Raw genomic sequence first — 24,413 nt, forward strand, 5'->3', positions numbered from 1 at the left:
TCTAAGAAATACAAATATTCACTTTATTGATTTCCCTGGAAGTCTGACACTAACTGTGGAGATGGACATACGGTGACGATGATTTGAAGGATAAGAATGGAAATTTGGTGTGGGTAATACAACAGAAGTGTATTACTATCAAAATAAACACTGATGATATTTATATTATAATGTTTCAGGAAACAGGGAACAGGTTGGTTACAGGAGCCTTTATCATGAGTCAAACCATACATGCATTGTGGGATAAAATGGACACTCAAACCTGACAAAAAAAGATAAATTAAATAATTAAAAATATAATTACAGGTGATTGTTTGTCAAATTTAACGGGGATGTTTAACAAATTAAAACTAGTTTGGACTAATTAACAATGAACTGCTATCCCTTTTATTCCAGGCTCATGCAAGTCATCTGACACAACACATTCAGCCTGATAACACAGGTTTTATAGCAGGGCAGCATAGCAGAGGGAGTGGGATTGATAACAAGGGTCTCTGATTAAAGAGGGATCCAGATTGAGGTCTGCAAGAAGCGGTTAAGATTGAAAAGAACCAACCTCCTCGAGGGTCTAAGTGATGAGGTGAGAGTTTGACCAGGTGATATGAAGGAGATGAAATTGAAAGACAGAGACAAATGTGAGACAAGAGAACATGGAAAAACATTTGTATAATTTCATGGTGGTTAGAAAATGCAATGGAAAACTGAATAAAGACAGAGACACACACTTGAGTTAGATTTGTATATACTCCACCATATCTCATACTGTAGGTTGTTAAATGTTAAAGGTAAATACAGGCCTGTTTAAGCAATACATTTGCTTACACATAAATGTAAGCAATTTATCATATTATCCATGTATGATGTCTACAGGGAACACAATCACATTGATAAAGGTTAATGGTAGACAATAATTTAAGGGACTAAGTTTGGTTATAGAAAGCGGTTGTCCATCTAGTTTATAACTTTGCGTGTAACTATATTTAACACTCTAAAATAAAACTGACAATTGTATTTTGCTGCTGTGTGAACATGGCTTAATTACTCAACGTTACTCAATTTTAATACACTACCATTTAAAAGCTGGGGTCAGTTTTTTGTTTGTTTTGTTTTTAACTAAAATTAATAGTATTCATTAAATTGACCAAAAGTGACAGTTAAGACATTGATAAAGTTAAAAAAATATATATTTCAAATAAGCCAAGAAATGTTTCTTCAAATCAAATTAGAATTATTTCTCAAGGATCATGTGACTAAAGATTGGCTGCTGAAAATTCAATACTAATAAGAATACCAAGAATAAATTACATTTAAATATATATTAAAATAGAAAACAGGTCTTTAAAATTGGAATCATATTTCACAATATTACTGTTTTTACTGTATAAAATAAATGTAGCCATGGTAAGCATCTTGAGCATGGTTACTCTTACTGAGTAAAATCTTACTGACACCAAACTTTTAAAATCTTTTCTATATGGAACAAATAATGCATGGGGACCAGTTTAATTGTGAGATAAAGTTTAAAATAGAAATATTATTATAAAATGTCACTGTGAAATATAAAGCCTTTTCTATAGATAATATTAAGATATTAAGTAATAGTAAACTTAGAATTTTTTTCAACTTTTTTTGCTTGTTTTTAACAGACTTCCAAAAGAACAGCACAGGATGACAGACATATTATTAAAATTTTCCTAACATATGTTGGAGGAGTAACTTTACTGCCATACTACACAGACAATTCAGAATGATTGAACATTTTCTGACAGCTGTCTCTGTATGCATGTGAGCATACATAACCATATCTCCAGTGAGGCAGACAAGGCCACTGAGATCATCTAAAAGAGCCTTAGGTCATAATGTTCCACAAACTTGACACATGAAAGATGATGATGTCAGTTAAAGGCTTGTTAAGAATGCCAAGGTAACACTATACAATACAATGATGTGCATTAGCGATATTAAAATGTACCTTCCTTAAATATTGAACAAAGGTAAGTGGACCCATTCACACAAGATATAATAAACAGATAGGCGGTTATGAAGTGTGTGTGATCACTTCACTCTATTTGATTTGTTGTCAGTTTCAGGAGCAGAGGAAAGAGAGCAGACAGTGGTTGACAACTTTTCACTATGGAATAAGTGGCTGACAAATGAGCATTCACATATACAGCCAGTATACATGACTGTGATTCTCCCAGGTTATATAGTCTTCTGTCAGACAGATGGACAGAGCGAGAGAATGAGAGAGAGAGAGAGAGACAGTCATAGAGCATTCAGACAGCTCCCAGAAAAGTGCTGAGGACCAGGAAAAGGGGAAGCAGCTATTGAATACATTGATCCACTGACAGGCTGGCAGTCTTAGACACCCAACTCATCTAGCGTGAGCAGATAAATGAGCGAGGACGGGCGGCTGAGGAATGGGAGCAGGATACTGTGCTGAACGCCCTTGAAGAGAAAAGTATGATTAGCCGTTTTGCAGAGACGCTTTGAAAAACAAGCACCCACACCCAGTCTGTGATGGACAGATGGATAAAGGCGACCCATTATGCACCTGTCAACTCTGAGGAAGTTAGTTGTTGGTATAGCTACAGAAGTTCCTGTTTTTGTTATTATTATTTTGGCTGTGCACGTTATGTTGCTTTGTAGTGAAATGTGAGGTCAAGCAGACTGATTAACAAATTATAAATATTCATTTAACTCCATGGGGGATTTTTCAAAAAACTGTCAAGAACAAGTGTGGCTCTTCTTTCACCCCAAAATCAAAAGAAAATAGCAAGAAAATTACATTTTGTATAAAGAAAATTAAGCTTATTAGGAATAGTAATAGCAATATACTATAAATGATGGGGGGTGATAAACTATAATTAGTAGCATTATTTATTAATATACTATAAATAATAGCATTTATAAGCAGTAGGCTATTTCATCAATAAAAAGACAATATATACTGTAATTTAAATGCAATGTATTAGAGAATTTAATAAATAATAAAAAGACAATATTTAATTTTAACAAAAAAAAATGTAAGTAAATATTTAATAAATAATTGAAAACATCACAAAAGACCAAATATTGCTTAATAATTTATAATTCACATAACATTTTCAGAACTGCATTAAATTTAGGCTGATTATAAATAAAGTAAAAATGACCGCATTATTCTCAGCTATTAGATTCTTATGTAATGATTTTTTATTTATTTTTAACGTGTTTAATTATCATAAAAATAATCTCAAAATGCAAAACATCTTTTACATGACACTGTTTTCAACTAAAAACGGAAAACTTTTTATGCGTTTTGGCCATTTATTTGCACGACAGTGGCGTTTCGGGGGCCTGAAAACGCAAACTTTTGAAAATGGGTTTCAAAGTGCACGTTTTTTAAAACTGTACCGTCTCTGTGTAAACTACAAAAACGCGAATTTGTGAAAACGATGATGTCATGTGCATGCGTATTACGTGTTCAGTCTAAAGGCGAGTAGTGTTTCTGTACAAAATGACATTGCAACTGCAGCCCTGACATACATAAATACAGCGCTTTTAATAGTTTCCGTGGATCCGTGTGAACAGGGATCGTTTTGACCACGTTGTCATCTTTATGCTGAAAATGGGAAGGAAAAACGTTTCCCTTTTTAGGACATCGATGTCATGTAAACATACCCATAATGTTCCTACAAACAGGCTTTCTTTTTAATGCAAAATACAATTTAACCCCTTTATACTCAATGTGTTTAGACGCCACTCATGGCAACCTCGTGTGATTGAGTCGTACGATGACGTCTGCAGTTTAATCCCATTGTATATAACATTTTTGGCCGTTTGTTTGACAGGAAGCATGAGAAGGCTTAGTCTTCACTTCTTGCGTGACAATTACTGGGTGGCACCGTAACGTCACTAGCTGGAGGCCATACTGGCAGCCAGCCATAAGCTCCCTGTTATTACCTGCATGGAAAGAGCTGAAGGGGTTGACACTCATAACAACAGCACTCCCAGAGTTCTGTTTCACAGACAATGCCTCCACACCATTATACCTTTAAATCCACATATTAATACTGCAGGTGTCTTCCGTGGCACTAACCTTCGGTTAACCCTTTTTGTCTTTTCGCCCTCATAACAAATACTTTAAGAAATATGCATGTTTACCTGTGCTTCAGTTGCTATGAAATCAAAACAGAGTAGGGAATGTTTGTTTTTTCTCTGCACAATTTTGTTCAACAAACTTTAGTTTATCTTGGCTCTGAAATGCCAGGCAAAGTTCAACACATGGGGAAGTCAAAACAAAATTGCAACATGGTCTAAACAAAGGTGCGAAGCATTGTTGAGGAAGTTGTTTTGATAGGGGCGGCACCTGGAGCGTGTCTCTTACCTCGCACGTAGAGATTGGCGGGGGCAGAGTAGCGCGTCCCGGCGCTGTTCATAGCTACACATTCGTACTTGCCCTGGTCTGATTCCTCGCTGTTTTCAATCTGCAGTGCTCCTGAAGAAAAAGAGAAAAAAAACAAGGGTAAAAGTCACCTCTTTGATTTACGAACACGATTATGAATCCCCTGACGCAACTTTCCCCAACAAACCACAAACTTTCACTGCAAACAATCAGTAAACACTCCCTGTTTAAATGTCAGACCTGTTCCGCTGTGTATATAGTTTATTGGCCGAGAATGCTGCCTAAGACATGCATAAAGCTGATTTTGCAGGTTGAAGGAGTCTACAGCTTAACATATTTGCCTTTCACTGTCATTAGGAAAAGCTTTCGGGATATTAATGTCATTGACTCGGAGCCAATTACACTACAGCACATGACTTTATTACTGCTGTGGCATATTTATACCAGAATAAAACATCAATAGCACACAAAACTACGCAGCCTGTCTGGTCACTATAGATAAAAACTGGGCTTCATAAGGTTACATGAGGACAATATTTAATTAGTCTTTTAACACATACACTGCTGGTCAAAACGTTGGAATAATTAAGATTTATTTGAATGTTTTTGAAATAAACCAAGGCTTATGCTCACCAAGGCTGCATTTATTTGATCAAAAATACAGTAAAAACAGTAATATTGTGAAATATTACTACTATTTAAAATAACTTTTTTTATTTATTTGTGATGCAAAGCTGAATTTTCAGCATCATTACTCCAGTCTTCAGTGTCGCGTGATCATTCAGAAATCAATCATACTGACTGATTTACTACTCAAGAAACATTTCTTATTAATGTTGAACAGTTCAGTTGTGTAATATTTTTGTGGAAACTGTGATATACCATCATTAAAAAAAAGGAAATGAATACTTTTATTCAGCAAGGATGCATTAAATTGATCAAACGTGTCAGTAAAGACATTCATAATGTTACGTTACATTATAATGTAAACATTTCTATTTCAAATAATGCTGTTCTTATGGACTTTTCTAATAAAAGAATCCTTAAAAAAAAAAAAAAAAAAAACAGCAAAATGTTTTCAACATTGAAAACCTTTAATAGAAATTCTATAAAAATCCAATACAATTTATAAAAATGTAACTTTGCCATGACAGAGAAACATTACATTTGAAAATATATTAAAATAGAAAACAGTTATTTTATATTGTAAAAATATATTCAAAATATTACTGTTTTTACTGTATTTATAATGAAATAATGCAGCTTTGGTGAACAAAAGAGACTCAACAAAAACATTTAAATTCCATTCCAAACTTTTGACCAGCAGTGCATTTATTCATTGAAGATATCACTTCAGAACACACAAAAAAAGGCAAATCTCTCAATAATGTGAAACAACATTTAGTGTGGCAGATACTTTATATCTATTTTGACATGGGCAGGAACATCAAACAAAAAATCAATCCAGGTGTCCTAACCACAGATACGGTGTTTGCTTCGACAAGACTCTGCCAGGCTCTTAATCTAGAAAAAGCACACATATTTAACTCTGGCAGTGGTGTACCACCATAGCATAGGTTATCACCTGCTGTTTACCCCTGACTACTTCCCAGCATCCCAGTGCTGCAGGGAAGAAATAACATGCACCACTAACCTTGCCCAATCTCCAAGTTCAAGGGAAACGGATTGGTGGTGTTTCCTACACTGACAAGCAGCAAATTACTAATCAATTCGGAGATTGCTCAGCACTGATTGCCATCACCCCTCAGTCCTGACAACACATCTGATTGATGGTGCCATATTGTAAAGTAAAGGGACCACAATAAAGAAAAATAATACAAAATCCCATCTAAATCAAAAGAGGAATGTGAAAATCAAACTTTCATTCGCAATTATGTGAATTTAATTTTTTTTTTAAATTCTTATTTTAAAGCATGCCTTTAACAACTTTGACAGTTACAGACACAAAACAATTATAATCTTTTTTAACCATCAATGCATTCAAAGTGTTCGGTATGACATGATACAGTATGTTAAATGGATAGTTCACCCCAAAATAAAAATTCTGTCATTTTCTCAACCTAAATGATGACAGTTTTTTCATTTCTGGGAAAACTATCCCTTTATTTCAAACAGAGATGAAGTATGCCACACGGAGACATGCATTTTTGAAACAAATGAATACACTGCGGGACAAACTGTGTGTCTTGATGAGGACATGGAATTGTAATGAAGAGGATACATGTCCCTTATCGAGGAGATACAAAACAATGAGCTGATTGAGATGAATTGAACACAAAGACCCGTTGTTGCGAGGCAGATCAATTAAATATCAGGCCCACGAACACAGATTTCAGCCAGTAAAAATCAGCAACCACTCGGGAAACATAAGGCAGTGTCAGCTTATTTCTCCCCAAGCGAGCCAGACGTACTTCCTGATTCAAAACCTGAGGTGAGCTGGGTAACAAACAGACCTTTGTTATGCGCCGTACACTTTTCCTCTTCTTTTCGACTTCTTTTTACAGTCAAACTCCAGGGGTCCTAAGACCACTGATATTGCTACCCGAGTGAAGTAGGGTAATGGCGGATTTGTCAAGTACTCGCCTCTAGCAAGTGTGTTTCTGAAATTCATGTTTCATTCAGAACTGAGAGCGACTGTGTGATTGATCGAATGCTCCATCTTAACAATCAGGGCCGTGCCCTCATTTCCCATACATACTCATTTTAGCATAAGTAGTATGCAAATTCAATCATTTCAATTTCATTACAGCCCAACTGGAATGTGAGAGAGACACTCTGGAGATTCTAAAGACGGCCTTCAGTCTTAAAACCAAACTCGTAGCATAACTTTAATAAGACTCTGGCCTCAAAATATTCACAACAAACGCACGACACAATAACTAGCAAGAGTCCAATATCGTCCCCTCATCCAAAGTATAGTTCATCTAAAAATGAAAACTCTGTCATAATTTACTTACCCTCGTGTCATTCCAAACCTGTATGAATTTGGAACATAATTCTGTGGAACAGAAAAGAAGATATTTTGAAGAATGAACTTCTATGCAGTAAACAATGAATCTCGAAAGTTCCTATCCCCATTCATTTTTACTGCATGTAAAATGGCGACCAAGACATTCTTCAAAATCTCAAATTTTATGTTCCACTGGTTTGGAGTGACATGAGGGTTTGAACATGATCACAGAATTTTCATGAATTATTCCTATAATATAAGTAAGTGAACCGCCTCCAAAATAATGCACACTTTTTAGTAATAAATACACTACTGTTCAAAAATTGGGGGTCAGTAAGATGTCTTTGAGAGAAGGCTGCATTTATTTGATCAAAAATACAATAGAAAACATTCATACAGTATTTTGAAATATTACAATTTAAAATAACCGTTTTCTATGTCTATGTTTTTTACTGTCTTCACGTGATCCTTCAGAAATCATTGATTCTAATATGCTGATTTGCTGCTCAATAATCATTTCTTTTTAATGAAAATGTTACCAGTTTTGCAGAATATTTTTTGTGGAAACCTTGATAATTTTTTTCAAGGATTCTTTGATGAATTGTAAAAATTCATATGAAATGGAAATAGAAATCCTCTGTAACATTACAAATGGCCTTACTGTCACTTTTGATCAATTGAATGCATCCTTGGTGAATACAATTATAAATTTCTTTCAAATACAAAAAATTCTCACTGATCCGAAACTTTTGAACAGTAGTCTATTTCTGTTAAATTGGTTAGATATAGACATCAGAACACAGACAGGTTGAATGCTGGGACAAAGGTTGAATATGTACTGAACAAGCAGGAAATGACAGTGGTGGTGATGAGACGGTAATGGAGGAGACGTTTCGTGAGACACATTCCAGCTGTCTTACCTCGTATCGGCGAACCCCCTAGGTGAAGTAAATTGAATGCAAACAAGATTGAAGAGAAGTGTTAGTAGACGAGAGAGATAGACAAAGAGAGATAAGGAAAACAAAAGGGAGGGAATCAAATGAAAGTAAGCTTAATTAAACAGAAAGGAATCAAGTTGAGCCAGACTACTGCTCTCCGAGGATTAGTTGAATGTTGGCTGTCTGGTGCAACAGAATTAGCTCAAAAAAAAGAAAAAAGAAAAATATCCAAGGGAATATTTTTCTTTGTGGTAGAATTCTGAGATAATTTAGGTGCCTGCCAAACCTGATGCTTTAAGGACAATTTGCAGAGCTTAGGGAAACAATCAATGTCTACTTATGTTTTTGTTATTTTTTGTTCACAGCATTGTTCAGAAAATCACAGGACCATGGCAGGTTAAGGCGACAAGTTTGGTGTGAGAATAGCAGAAACAGCTAGCAACAATTCTGTACACGTGAATTTAAGTCAACATGAAATGTCATTCGATAAATGATAAACGGCATTTAATTACTTGTTATTTAATAACTTGCGCGCACCATTAGCATTTTTATTAGCATTAGCTTTTCGAAAAGCCAAAGTCATGCTTTTTTCAACAGCAGCCTAAAACAATACATAAATACATGGTGTGCAGTGTTGTACTGCTATGAATGGGAAAAACTTCAACACAGTTGGATCTAATAATGGAAGTCCCACCTTATAAATAAAAGACCCAAACGTCAGTTGGAAATGTCATGGTGTCACAGCACATTACTGTTAGACGCTACGGTTCCCATTGAAACCTGAGATATATGTTTTATAATGCTATTTGAGCATAAGAAACAACATAACTACAATGTCAAAATTTGCTGCTGATTTGATATGTTTTATTTAAATGTGACTTTGGCATGCAGTTTTAAAGGCAAGCAGTTTGGCAACCAAGCGATGTGAGTTTGGCAAGCTGTTTTCAAGCTGAAAAGAGTTGGTTTTGCATGCCAGAAATATCTTTCTTGAAGTGTAGCAAATATGGCCGACCAAGTGAACTAATTTTCCTTGAAAGGGACTTTACTATTGGTTAACACTGGTTAAATCAATTGCTTGTGCAGCCAGATGAAAAGCTATAAATCATTCACCTAAGAAAGAGTTCATTTTGATTTCATGTCGACTTAAACTATCAGTCAAATCACAAGGTAAGGTTACTTCGTCATTACCAGTGTCTATCAGAAATCACTTATCTATAAGTAAAACAGCAAACATGTCATTCAACATTCTCCTGAGGAGTAAAACGTGCAGATAAGCCAGATAAGGCTAGCTTTATTGTCATAATTTTATGTTAAGAATGTTCTAAAGGGCCATAAAGTTTTGCGCCTCATGCCGTCAAGAGATAAGATCTTTGAGGAAGCAATGTTTGGATCTTTGGTGGAATGGTACATTTTGTTCATTTGACTTTTTTCAAGATTCAAGGATTCAGGATTCAAACTTTCAACTGTGTATTTGTAAGCTGTGTACTTAGACGCTGATGCTAGAAACTAGAGAACAAGCTCCGCTGTGACTTGCCCTCTAAATGAGGTGGATTTAGTGGAGAAGGATAAACTCTGAGTCAGTCAGGAGCTATTAATCCAGCCTGGGCAAAGTCCTGTTCATCCGTCTGATCCTAGGTCAGACCTGAGCCGTCTATCCATTAGGAAGGTCTACAATGTAAATAGAGCAGCTGATCCTCTCCGGGCCGCTCTCATATTCCCTTAAGGGGTGCCTACAATTACCCAGACCATTTGCATGTGGCTTAAAACCCATTTGATGTCATGGCCACATCAATACATTTCTCCTTCAATGGTAAGCAAACACAAATTGGCAGACCAAAGGCCTGACTTTGCACCCAAAAAAAAAGCGTTCTAGTTTTAATTAGGTGGCAATATTGCATATGCATTAATTAAACTGAAAGAAACAGAGCTGTGTCGATAGGGTGTCTATATTATACATTTAGTATATTAGTTCCACCTCCTGTGATTGTAGGACTGAAGAAGTGTGCCATCCCTACCTGAACGAAGCTGTTTAATTCGCCCGTTGCTGTTGATGTCTACAGGTAGGAAGTCCTTGAACCAAGTGATCTCCGGGTCAGGGTTCCCACTGGCGGCACAGAGCATCGTGGTTGTTCTTGTTCGCTCCACCACTTTTAGCTGAGGGCCCATGTCTATGGTAGGAAAGCCATGAGGAATCTGGTTTTCTGCAGCAAGAAAAAGAAAAACAGGTCAAGTCAGGAGTCAAAAATCTAATGATTTACCAAAATAAGGATAATGATCTCAAAGATCTCTGATTGCTATAAATCAAGGGTTAGAGATGTGAGCCAAACGTAATTGTCCTGCTAAAGCAAATCCAGGACTAGTCTCATTAGTGCACTGAATCAATTCACTTCCCAGAAAAAGCCTTCCTTTGCATTAATAAGATCAAAGCATGGCAAGACTAATCCACAGGACGTTTGTGTACCGTTATTCTAACATGTAACACCATATGGACTCCAAGCTTTAAGTTTTAAGCTGCAAGCTTATGTTTTAATCTAAATCTTTACAATAGTTTGAGAAGAGGCAGAGCAAAAACAATGAGAAAAGAAAATGCAAATTCAGCTACAAATAAATCCAAACATTAAAAAGGATCAATACACTAGGTAAACTACTAGCAAGCCAGCACTATATTGATATTCCTAATACTTTCCCCACTTTTCTGCAATATCATTGCTATTTTTAAATCCAGCATGAAGACCTGAAGATGATATTCTTTATCTTCATTATTCATCAACAAAAAACAAACATTCATTATTAGTTTATCATTACTGTTATTCAAATTTCAAATTGACCGTAACTAATTATTAGTATTATTATTGCTGTCATCATTTATTATCTTTTTCTAACAACTTCAGACTTCTGTTGTTAAATGTGCTCTATAGATAAATTACTTTTATAGGTTACTTTAGGACAAGATCAAAGTTTGAACATTTCCCCAGTGACTTCCATTTTTATAATGTTCACAATTCAAAATGTAAACAACAGCAATTACATCATCAAAACACTTGCATTCTCAATTGTCACTGGTCTTCCTTCTTTCATTCATTTGAATAATGAATTGTGATTGCTCTCTTTGTTCTTATAACATTTGAACCATCTTCAGCCGCCTCTACACTGCAAAAATGGTGACTTATTGATACTGACGTGTTGATACTGACGAAGTTGATATGTGCCACAGAAAGAAAACAAAACAAGTGACAACTGCAGTCTAAAACTGCTTACCTAAAATTTAAACCAAACACGTTTCATTTGCTGTCTTGCAAACACTGCTGTTTTCTTCTGGAAATGCAAATCTAGTTAGCAAATAATGCTTTGTCCTTCAATGGTTTGGAAAACACCCTTTCCACTCAGATACAGGCAGAGACGCCTTTCACTATTTCTACACAAGGGAGTAACAGAGCAGATATCTCTAAGTATCAAACATTTGCATAATTAACACAAATCATATGAATAATATGAAAATGAACACTAATTATATCAGAAACCAGATAAGCAAGTGGGCAAGGCTGTAAACATGCGGCTTCCAAGCACATGAAAACATAAGCAATGCTATGGCTGTGGCACGGTTTAAAATTACTTTCTTTTTTCTTTTTCTTTTTTCTCTTCTCAAACATTCACACAAATGTTTGGATGAAAGCCCATCATGCATAATATTCACACTTGCAATAGCAACAACATTACTGCAACACCGCACTCTCTTTGATGCCAGGGTAAGCCAAAAGGCAAGGCTGAATTATTCAGTTTGAGACAATCCTCTGCATGTGACAAACATTGTAAGGCAGGGGAGCACAATCCTGTTCCTGGAGATCTACCTTCCTGAAAAGTTCAGCTCCAACCCTGATCAAACACAACAGAACCAGCTAATTAAGGATCAGGGTTGGATCTGAACTGGCAGGTACTGTAGATCTCCATGAACTAGATTGGGCACCACTGCTCTAAGGTCTACAGAGCACCAAAGTCAACTGCGATGGATCTTTTCTTCTTATTCCAGTTAGTTCAACATTAAATCATTGAGCATCAAGCAATGCTTCTCAAGGAAGCTGAATTGAAAAGCTCTCACACAAGACTATGACTTTAGGACAATGTAAATCAGACCCATATCCACAGTGAGCAAACACCTCAAAAGGGTTATTTCAAAAATCACTAATCCCCTTGTGAAAACATCAAAAAAGGGAATAATTTAGAAAGCGGAAAATGTTGCGTGGAATCTCAACTGGAGGGAACTTTTCAGTACAAGGTAACTTGGAATATGAGGCTGCTCAAGTTATGCCTCATTAAGAAGCAAAAACAGCCCGATTTTTTCCCCCTAAGTCTGACCTTCAGAAACTGTTATATATCGAAGTGTACATTTTTGCCTAGGCGTGATTGAGAGAGGTCAACTACCTGTACGAGTGTGGGCTGTATCACCATGCCGGTCCTTTTATCTGAGCGGCTTCTGAATAAACAATTGAATACATTTTCTTGAGAAGGAAAACACAAATAGTACCTACAAAGAGTCATATAGTCAGCATGCAAACAAGGTAACAGCGCACAAGAACTTCTAAGAGAAAACCAACTGGGCTGTTTCCTCAGTGGAGTGTGAAGATGTGCTTTTCAGGTTCCCCTATCAGGTGTGCAAAAATAAAAAAATAAAAAATTAGAAAAATACAATCTCTCCTGGTGTTTCAGGTGACAAAGTGAAGAAAGAAAGTGTTTGAGAGCAAAATAAGTGACATACTTGCACTATATGTTCACATATCCGATTGTTAAGTCTGACGTCACGCGTGACGTTTAGCCTTTTCCGGGTCCAAGCGCTCCTCTCGTCCAGAAATAACAATGGTGGAACCTGTACATTTATTTACGATCACGTCCTTCTTAGTGAGGCACCCTTGGCGGTCGAAAAGGGTTTAAATTCCTTTAACACCAACAGAGTGGTTAGTGTAGCTCATCACTCAGGTGGCATAATTAAGGGTAGAGTCCAGGCATCAATGAAAAAGAAGATTTACGAGGTTGAAGTGAGTTAGCTCGGGACACGGGACACAGCACTGCGGCATTGTAAAAACACTCAATAATAACCAAAACACTAGCGAAAGCGGTAGGTAGGTAGAGAGGACCTGGACTTTGGACCCGGAAAGAGTATTATCGGAGAGTGGTTACGTCACGACTTAACAACCGAATACTCGTTAAAAGTGCACTCAGTAATTTTCTTTTTTTTTGTGAAAGTCGTCTTAGAATTATACTGACACCTAGTGGTGTGGATGAAGAATCATGCATTATATTGCACTGCAGAAATAAGCTTTCCGTCATGATTAAATTATTTAATGTTCGAAAGAGTCCGATAACAGGAAGGTTACTGAGATAAATGAGTATTCAGATGGTTCATGTGACCACAACATGGCAACCACTATATGGAGGCCCGTGCCTTGTAAAAGAAAACAGCTTTTTTTTAGGCTACCAATGCGTCTGGAGACTTTATCTTACATATATTGTACTACTTTTTAACTACTCATCACTACACATAACTTTTTAATGAGGAAAAATGGCTGACTGCACCTTTAAATAGACTTCTTAATATTTTGCTTCTTAGTAAAGTTTATAATGATGACACATACTTCCTTACAAGTATAGGGAGTTTGAAAAAAAAAGTAAAAGGTATGTGAAGGTAAAAACAATGGAGAAAAATATGGATTTATTCCACAAAAGAAAACACAGAAGAGAAAAAACAAAACAGATGGTTACCCTTTTGCATTTCCTAAATAAAAGCTCCAATCTCCGTACTTGAAAGCACTTTTATCATTTACACCTCTTTACTATGCATGATGATTTAAAAAACAGAAGAAGCTCAGAAATGTGCGTTTAATACAAGTCTTGTGTGCTTGTATTGAGTCGAGCAAGGACTCCATTACTGAGATGAATAGGTAAGAGGGAAAAAAGTCTGCAAAATGTCCCGCTCTGTCCCGAGTCTGTGCCGCATCATAGACGTGGGCGCCACAGCAGATGGCGGTTTGAATTTAAAAAGCCTGCCAACGCTAGTTTCATTGTTTCCCCGAAGCAGTTATGACAAGGTGCTTGGCTCCGATGGGGTGATACATTTGGTGGGTAATTGGGATGCCATCCTGTAAAGAGCAGAGGGAAACTTGAGAGTGGATGGAATGAGGAGGAAGTAGGAGGAACAGCTCTGAAGAAATGTTCCAGCTAATAGTCAATAGAGAGAAAGTGAACTTTAATGACAGTGATGTCATGTGCTGAGATTCTCTGCTTGTGTTGCAGAGTTTTATTTCACCTTTGTCTGAGAGGTTACGCAACTGACTGAGGTCATGGTATACGAGAAGCAAAATTCCTGACAATTACAGACAAAGAGTACAGGCTCAAGTTTTTACGCAACGTCAGCACCTTATTTGTATCACGTTACTTTAAAAATGCAGTTAAGCCTAATGGCATTTCAAAGATAGTAGCTTGACTAAGATTTACAGATTCATGACTACCAAAACCACGTCTAACCTTCAAGCATCATGTCATACTTAAACACTGGGTGCGGCTCTATTGTTCTTTGTTCATGAAGGGTTTATTCACATTAGATTGCTATTTTTTGGTTAACTTTTAAACAACTCGACTGCGTTTTCCAATGCATTTAACCCTATGTAGCACACAAACACAAAAAACTACTGTAGATTAAAAAAAAAAGAAAAGAAAAAAAGATCAGTTTCCACAAAAATATAATATACAAAAATATTTTTAACTGTTGTCAACACTGATAATAATAAGAAATGTTTCATCACCAAATCCAAATATATTCAAACAGAAAAGTTATTTTAAACTGTAGTAATATTTCATATTATAACTGTTTTTACAGTATTTTTGATCAAATAAATGCAGCTATGGTGAGCATAAGAGACTTCTTTCAAAAATAAATTGCTCATATACTCCCCTATTTTTACATTTAGATGACCTTTATCATGTTACACTCATTTAATTTGTATAAACATTAACAATTTAATAACACAGTTATTAACAAATCCCCAAATTAATATCCATCTTTCACACTATACACATTATAATGTAGTGATGCCCAAGTTCAATTGTAACATTTAAAATGACTGATTTTAGTGTTTTATTTTTAATTGTAGACAAAACTGTATATAATTTTATTATTAATTGGTTCTCTGCCATAACATACAAATAATCACTGGCGCACATAAACTGATGTAGGTCCTTCCAACTCTTTTAAAGCTAATAGTTAATTCCTTGTGACGGCCTCCATAAACAAGTGCCATTGTAACAATAGTACCTGTGATAGAACCCAATCAAATCTCCTTCCTGAATGGGAAATCTACTGTTGCCATCCACAAACCCAGAGCGGGTATTTAATGAGACCTTACCAGAGCGATAAGACCGTGCAGGCCCTTGCAGATGGCAATCTATTGTATTTTCTCCTCGGTTGTGGAACCAGGCCAGAAGCAGCCAAGCTTTATCGATGCATGTGACCACAAAAAGGGAGCTAACAGAGTAGCACACCACAAACCCATCTGTAATCAGTTTTGTGGAAAGAAAAGGAACATTGTTTTTTGAGAAGCAGTAAATTACGCTCACTGAGACTTATATTCAATGCTGTGAGCGATCAGATAACAGAAGAACAGATCGAGGCTTGAAAGTCTGATATTTACAAAACTTGAGTGCTGAAGAAAACCAACGAATGAAACTGTTGGCGAACAATGGGAGAGAACTAACTCTGTATCATTACGAAAACAAAGCAGCGATGCTGCCAAGAGAAATAACAATGGCTTTTCAGGTGGTCGGGAGTAAGTAGAACAAAATGTCCTGAAGGCAGAGAAATGGAACGGTGAACTCATCTAATGTGAACAACAAGCGCTGCCGTAAACATGGTTTAGATATGCATAGGCTGCATGTCCTTAATGCTGGGTCAGAGCAGAGAGGGACATAATACACATTACAGTCGATCCGACATGAGGAGTAGTGTAGGGGGGGTCACCGTGGGAGGATAAAGAGGGAAAAGGAGGACAGTAGGGGTACATGCCAACCTCCTGCCAGCTCCAATTACCAGTGAGAATAGAGCATGGCATGTGGGGTGATGGGTCTAATCAGAACCCCGCTGAAGAGACAAGTCTCTGTCCTCAGACCCCACTGTGAAACAGCCCGAGTGCTCTCCACGTCCACGTCAGCCAGAGTTATTCTCACCCTGCACAAACACGTCGCCACAGAAGAGGATGCTCAAATAGTGATGAAGCACCGTGGGGCACTCACACCGAGAACAAGCCGTTCGTCAGAGACTGATCACGCATGTTTAGATCCAATCTCATGAGTCTGGTGTAATGTCCATGCTATATGCTAACTGTATGTGTTTAAAGGGACAGTTCACCCTAAATGCCACATCTTTTGAAATAATATGATAGATTTAGGTGAGAAACAGAGTGAAATCAAGATACGATTTGAAGAACAATTAGTTTATAAATTGAATATTACCATTTCTCTCAGTTTCACACAGGCCATATGGAGAACTTGTGTTTGTTACACAAAGTAAATGTAGACTTCATTGGTACGTTGGCAACCTTTTTGAAGCACCAACTTTCTTCAAAATAATTTTTTGTGGTTGTGTTCCACAGAAGGAAGAACGGTACACACTCTAAAAAAGTATATAAAAAAAAAAAAACATTTTTTTATCTATGGTTCCACGAAGAATCTTAAACATCCATGGAACCTTTCCATTGCACAAAAGGTTCTTTATAGTGGAAAGGGGTTCTTCGGATTATTAAATATTTCTTCACACTATAAAAAAAAAAATGGTTCTTTGAAGAACTGTTCCATGAAAGGTTTCTTGGGGAACCCAAAATGGTATCGCTGCGAAAACCCACTTTTGGAGCCAGTGTAAAAGAAAGACATTTTTGACTGAAATATTCCTTTAAGCATGTGGAGGTCTCAACTGTTATAGAAGAACAAAGTTCCACAAACACATTTTGGACAGCATATCCCTCACACTGAATTTCTCTCAAGTAAGGGAACTTCTAAACTAATAGCAGTTCTTGGGAAACAAATGTCCTTGTAATTTCCAGAAAGGTGTGTATGAGAGTGATGGATGACGACAATTAAAGGGGACATCTCTTTTGATGGAGGGAGCAGAAGGGTTTCTGTAGTGATATATGACAACAGAACACCATCCATTTTACAACATCTTTTAATTTCCAGAGATCATTTCATGTCCAGGGTTGTCATCCTCTGGAGAAAACAGGTTTTTACATTATCCAGCTTGCCAAAAAATCTGCTTCATTGGCTCAACACTGAATACATATATTCAACAAATTAGACAGATGTGTTGTTCGTTACGAATGCAAGCACAATGCTTAGCAAATCAATCTAGAAATAGCTTACTTGTATTGTAGTTGTCTCTGCATATTAAACTGGAAAAAAAAGTACACTGAAAAAAAAAAAGTAAAATTTACTTAATTTTTCTTTCGCAAGTTTTTGCATGCATATGGAATTAAGTAAACTCTACTTAACTAAGTTAAAAGTGCCTCTATTATGGATTTTTAAAACATCCTGCAAAGTTTTAAATCTGTATAAATGTAAGAGTCGACTCTGAGTCACCGAAATGAATCGTTTTTCAAACGAGTCATAAGACGAAGACGTCAAGACGAAACATTAGCATATTGCCACCCACTTATTGCACGCACAGACTCCTGGAAAAGCTTGAACCCCCACAAACCGGCAGCTGATTCCTGTGGATACTGGATAGCATCATGTTGAGAAGAAGCTGTGCTCTACAATGTTAAGGTAAAGTCAGTTGTTTTTTTCACTTCCCAGGAACGAGCATGTGAAGAATCAGTGGTTAAAATTAATCTTTACCATGATATCACAGCAGTATAATCCTAAACGTTTGCTGTGTTCCCTTTATTTCACTGACGACTGCTTCTCAAATCTCAGAGTTCAGAGTAGGATTCACAAACTGCTTGCTCTTGAAAGATGGTGTTCAAAATACAAGGTTTTGAGTTTTATATGGTGTAGGTCTCCTGCTAACTGGTTAACTCAGTTAGTTAACTCAGTTAGTCGGTTAAGCTTTCCTGTAGCTCAAACAGTAGAGCACTGGCGCTTGCAACGCCAAGGTCATGGGTTCTGATAAGAATCAAGATCTGATAAGAATGTAAATGTGTACCTTGAAATGCAATGTAAGTCCCTTTGGATAAAAGCGTCTGCCAAATGCATAAAATGTAAATGTAACTCACATTATTACTGTCTTACAAAAATTATTCTGCTGATCAGTTGTGGTCCACTATTACCTAAAACTGTGTCTATTAATGCAGATTGTCTGTCGTTCTCACTACAAGATTTGTTTTACCAACGTTTATGTTACATCAGTCATTCATGCTAGAGCTCGGCTAATGTATGCACTGTTATTGATACAGTTTCCACGTTCACCGCAATAAATAAGAAAAATAATAGGTAAATAAATAAGTACAAGTAAAATAATCGGTTTGTTTGATGGACATGCACTTGTTAATGCTGATTGAGAGGAATTACAGTTGCAACATCTCATAATGTACCTCAAACTGAGTAGTGAATCACTGAGAAACGTTCTGCTCGAATTGTCCTTGTGATGGAGGTTCGGGTAAAATAACTAGCCTAGTTCATCCAGTGTTTCATCATCGGACTCGCTATCAGATTGATATGGTATCGACGTCATTGTTCGTTACTGTGTTTAGTTTACAGTGTAGGAAGCCTCAGGACAAGCAGAGCTGACGTTGTTATGGCAATGGACGTTTTTTTTTTTACACGCGCTGCACGCGGTAGACCAATCACAACAGACTGAGCTGTCTGGCCAATCAGAGCAGAGCAGCATGCGGAAAGGTGGGATTTAGAGAGATTGATTCATCTGACGAGTCATTTGAGAATCACTGAAAATATGGTGATGTGCAAACGTATATTATGAAAAAATGAAACAGTTTTTTTTACCTTTGATGCATGTAAACCTGTTGTAGGAGACTCCAAAACAACATTAGGAAACTTTAAAATAGCATAATAGGGGCACTTTAAGTAAAATTAACAAAGAAAATAAGTAACTTTAACTTGGCCAGTAAAAGGTTGAGTAATCTCTACTTAGTTGAAGTTTCCTTCGCAATACATTTTACTCAAAAGATATAACGCTAAATTGAACCACGCTTTTAAAGTTAATGCCTTACTTAGAAACATCTAAGTTCATAATACAATAGATAGTGTGCAGACACATCAATACTTGGTACACAATACACAATGATGGTAACATTCGATGGATCATTTTTGAGTATGAATGTGTCATTTTGAGTAGAAACTGAACTTCAAATGTGACAAAATGGCAAGTTACTAAACCTAACAACAAAATCAATGATAAAACAGTGCAAGTACAGCTGAAAAAAAGTTATTATTAATTATTAAACCCCAGTGCATGATGGGAACACCAGTATCAGAAAATCTGGATAGGTTTACTTCATTTTATAACGTTGATATTTATGCTTTAATTTCTACAAGCTTGAATTGAGTACTAATATAGAATTTACTTGTTTTTTTGCCTGAACTAACTTTTTTTTAAACAGAAATTAAATTCGTTTTTTTCTGTAGTATTTACTTCACCACAGAATCATTTTTATCAGTGTACTTCAACATAAAAAAATTACACATTTACCTTCAAATTAGATCATACTCTCAATGTAGCCTCTCAATACTTGCGGAGAACATACATTCTAGAGAATCAAAGCAATTACGAATGAGAGACGGCAGGCACTGTATCCGAACAAAACACCATTCATTCATGAAAGATGACATCAGTGTTAGGTGATATCAGTGACAGCCTAGATATCAGACAGCACAGAACGCTGCTTTGCCTGCAGGCTGATGTAGGAGATAACTTTTACATGCTATTATAGTTGCATTTTTGGAGACAAGACAGTGCTTTTAAGATGAAGCCAGAAAGGCAAAACATTAAGCCGTTTAGAAAAGAGCAAAAAGATATGTTACATATGTATCGCATGTGAGATAAAGTACACAATGTACATTTCTAAAGATTTCAATTTTAAATAAATGCTATGTATCTATGTATCGAAGAATTCTGGAAAAAAAGGCATCATGGTTTCCAAAAAAATCTAATATAAATAAGCGGCAAAATAATAAAAATAAATATTTCTTAAGTATCAAATGAGCACATTAGAATGATTTCGGAAGAATCATGTGACACTGAAGACTGGAGTAATGATGCTGTAAATTCAGCTTTGCGGTCACATTTTTTTTATTTTTTTTATTTTTTTTTTATATATTTAACAGAAACAGTAGTAAACAGCTATTGTAAATTGTTATATTTCACAATATTACTGTTTTCACTGTATTTTTGATCAAATAAATGCAGCATTGGCAAGCATAAGAGACTTTCCAAAACATCCCTCTGAAAATAGTTTGAGCTATTTAGCTAGTTTTAGTTATTTAGCATGACAATGATAATGTATTTGGTCTTGGTGGACTAGATCTGCTACACTGCTGCTGCTGTTGAATATTGCTGCTGCTGCATAAATAGACATTCATAAATCCCATAGGAGATCTATGCAGGTGGAGCTGGGGGAGGTGGAGGGTTTCAGAGGAACTCTGATAAAAAGCCACAGGACTAGCCTACACGCAAGCAATCTCATTGTCTGTAGGATCAGTAGAGCCCAAACAGCCATCAGCCTGCGCCCTCTAGAGTTTCATGACCGAACTAGATTTATAATGTACTGCAGGCTATATAATGCATCTAATTAAGAATACTTTACTTGAAAGAGCTCATCACAAAGCATTATGGGACTGACTTACGCTGCCTAACTTGTGGAGCAGCTTTGGCCTTGGGAATGTGCTTATATGAATGTCTAGACAGGCAGTTGTTTTTAGAACAGAGTTTCAGTGTACAGCGATTTTGTAGTTGAGATGGATTTCAAGAAGGTCAGATCTCCTGGTTCATTTTAATTATGAACACTGCTAGGAATTCTTAAGGATCAAAATAAAGGTAGAAAACAGACCAAGTAAAATCAATAGTTGCACGGTACATTCTCACCTTTAAATGGTATAATTGGCCGTGCAGATCTGCAACTTCACAGACACATGTAGTAAATAACAAAGCAGCATGTGTAAAGGTGAACCGCACCCTAGGAGTGTCGGAGTCCCGTCTGCAATATTTCAGCAGTGTGCTGTTTATCTAAGTCAGTGGCGAGGAAAGAGGTATAATGCATGCCATGACCTTTGAAATAATACACTTTTTCTTGCTGGCCAGAATATTCAGGCTGACTTCCTTCCAACAGTCACTTAATCAATGTTGGCCAGGTGCGACGTTGGTCGCTCTCTCCCTCCTCTATCCGCACGAGTCTGTCTTTCTGGTTTTTCCTCTCTCCGTCTCGCCCTCCTTCCTGTGTGTCCTCCAGTTTCTTGTGTCTCGGTATGATCTACAGCTCTGCCACAGACACGTAGCTGTTATTTATGCTACAGCACACTGGTTTGTACATAACAGCAGCACATGTGTGACCCATTACCACAACCGAAGGGTGATCTGCTCACTCCACTCAAGCGCAACGGCCCGAGTCACCTTGAGCCATGACAGCCGTGAGGAAATCACACGATCTGCTATCTGTTATAGAGCACCTTATTTAGATGTAGAGAGCTAGAACGGAACCAAGATCCTGGTCAAGTAATTAATCAATATAATTGCAAATAAAGTAATAAAATAAAAAGCATATAATTATAATAAATAAAAAATTATGAATAATAAACAAACTATAAACATTTAGAAAATAAATAAATCTAAAATATCCTCTTTAAAAAATGAAAATACCTGATCCCCTAACAAAGCAACGCTGACACATTCAAACACCTGTTTAGTTGAACCACTTCCCAAAGAGTATGTTTTTTTTAGTATGGCTGAAAGTTGAAAGTTACTGAGAACAGTGTAACATGAAAATGAAGCCCCCTTGGCTCTGTTCATGTGACAGCCTTTACTTAATCATTCAGTTTGCTGACAGAACAACACAGATCAAACACACAAACCTCTCTATTAGCGCATCTTCTCTTCAGGCTCTGACACTGAGCTAATCAAACTAAAGATAAAACGGACTGTATAACTGCCACGCCTACCAAACTTTTGACAGACCAACAATCTCACGACCCGAAACGTTGCAGATAACCACAGAATTTGAACGTACATCAAAGCCTTTGAATGTCCCATACTGTTTGCATTTTTGTTTGTTTTTCCACCCCAGTTGCATCCTTGAATACATTTTGCTTAAGTAAAAGATTAAATTTGAATATTTTTGGTTCATTTGCAAATGTTCCAAGATACCAGTAAAAGGAAACTGTAGATGGCGCAGGCTGATTAGTCCTTGACTCAATTTGGTAACGATCGCATCGTCATACAGTAGCGCAGCTGATTGGTTGCTGTTTCTTCAGCGGCCAATGAGCTGCGGCTCAACGTACAAATACCGGTAGTGGCACTATCTTTTTGCAGAAAGATGACATTTAGTGAATTTACCTAATAAAAAATAAAAATAAAAATGATTAGGCAGTAAATTGCTTTAAATGAAAGTTTCTGCGACAGACACGCCGAAAAGGGCCTGCAAACCCTAGCTGTGTTTGTTCACTATACAACACAGCCTCTTATATTTTATTGCCTAATCAGAGAATTTCACATATTTCTACTCTCACTTTCACCTCACCTGTTCACCGGACTACATTATTCTACTTATTTTGCCTTTGAAACTGAAAGCCTATGATCATTTCACCCTGAAGCTACATTGACCAGGCTGTCGGACATACGACGACTCAAAGTGTGAACTGCTCCAATTACGCGGCTTAGTGAGCATGGCTGTCAGAGCCACAGGGCTGCTTATTCACAATTACTAGAGCAACATCAGTCAGAGAATGGCCACTCAACAGCAACACTAGAGCTTTAAAGCCTGTAGCTGTGTCCGAAACTGCTCACTCATTCAATAATCCCTATATAATGTATGCCATGTGAGTGCACTATATCTGCAAGGAGTGAATAAAATGAAGTGAGTGAATTCGGACGCTGACGTATGTGCTTTTATCTTGTTACTAACTTTATAAAATAATATTAATAACAATAACAATCATAATGACTTTATTTTGTAATTGTATACAGCATAACTCCAGCGGATGAATAGTTTCATCGATTGTATAATTGATTTATCATGCTTAATATGTGCATAATCAGTTAGAAATTGTTAGAAACTCAAGCTCAAAGATGACGTGGTCGTTGAGTGCCCTCAGGCGACTGTTATGATTACATTTGAATGAAAACGCTACCTACAGATGATTAACTAATATTTTTAAATCATCCACCAAATTATCATCTCTTCCTTACAGTTTAATGAGTTACCAAAAATGACAAAAATTATTTTAACACCTGGACGTTAGTAAAACACTTAAATTGAGTTAATGCCAAAATAATATATTTAAATAATAATAATAATAATATACCTATATAATGAACCTTATTAATATAATTTCATTTATTTTTAATATGCATCTATATAATATTGTCTCTATATTTTAATGTTTTATTCAAGTAATGATTAATACAAAAAAAGCTGCAAAGTTATCTGGTTTAAACTCACTTGCTCCTGCACTTTCACGTGCACTCTCTGCATTGGCTTTTGGGAAATAGTGCTTCAGCAAGTGTACATCGAATGTACACTCGAATTCAGAGAGGATTGTGGGTATAAAGTAGTCAACGAATGTAGGGAATGATGTCGTTCACTCAGAATTCGGACAGCACTACAAAATGGCCGACACCCGATATATTGCACTATATAGTGGATAGGGAGCGGTTTCGGACACAGCTTCTGTCACACGTCTGAGTTCACTTCCTCCAAACTAAACTGGACTGGAAGAGCTCACTATATGGACAACGGTCTTAAACACTTCTGCTGTAGTGAATCGCTAGTGAGTCCAATCAGATCTGGCAGCTACAAACATGTTCTGTCAGGATTAATTACTGATGTTAGTCATAATTAGGGAAAACAGCCTTTAATGTGGATTGTGCATCAAGCCGCAGGTTAAAGCTGCAACTCAAACTAGTCTTTATTCA

General features: G+C 36.7%; 1 protein-coding gene across 4 annotated transcripts in view; it reads right to left on the reverse strand.

Moving 5' to 3' along the window:
* The window catches only part of ptprfb (protein tyrosine phosphatase receptor type Fb), a 132,573-nt gene that overhangs the window by 66,070 nt on the left and 42,090 nt on the right, over window positions 1-24,413 (reverse strand). For 2 of the 4 annotated variants that reach the window (XM_082172157.1, XM_082172155.1), the window contains exons 5-7: window positions 10,312-10,497; window positions 8,279-8,296; window positions 4,370-4,480 (exon numbers count right to left, since the gene is read on the reverse strand). In XM_082172157.1, the coding sequence (XP_082028283.1) occupies window positions 4,370-4,480; window positions 8,279-8,296; window positions 10,312-10,497 (315 nt within the window). The remainder of the gene's footprint in view (window positions 1-4,369; window positions 4,481-8,278; window positions 8,297-10,311; window positions 10,498-24,413) is intronic. The other 2 variants (XM_082172158.1, XM_082172156.1) reach the window with 1 other exon arrangement.

This window comes from Leuciscus leuciscus (genome assembly GCF_965113295.1).
Source record: "Leuciscus leuciscus genome assembly, chromosome: 6".
NCBI classification, from domain to species: domain Eukaryota; kingdom Metazoa; phylum Chordata; class Actinopteri; order Cypriniformes; family Leuciscidae; genus Leuciscus; species Leuciscus leuciscus.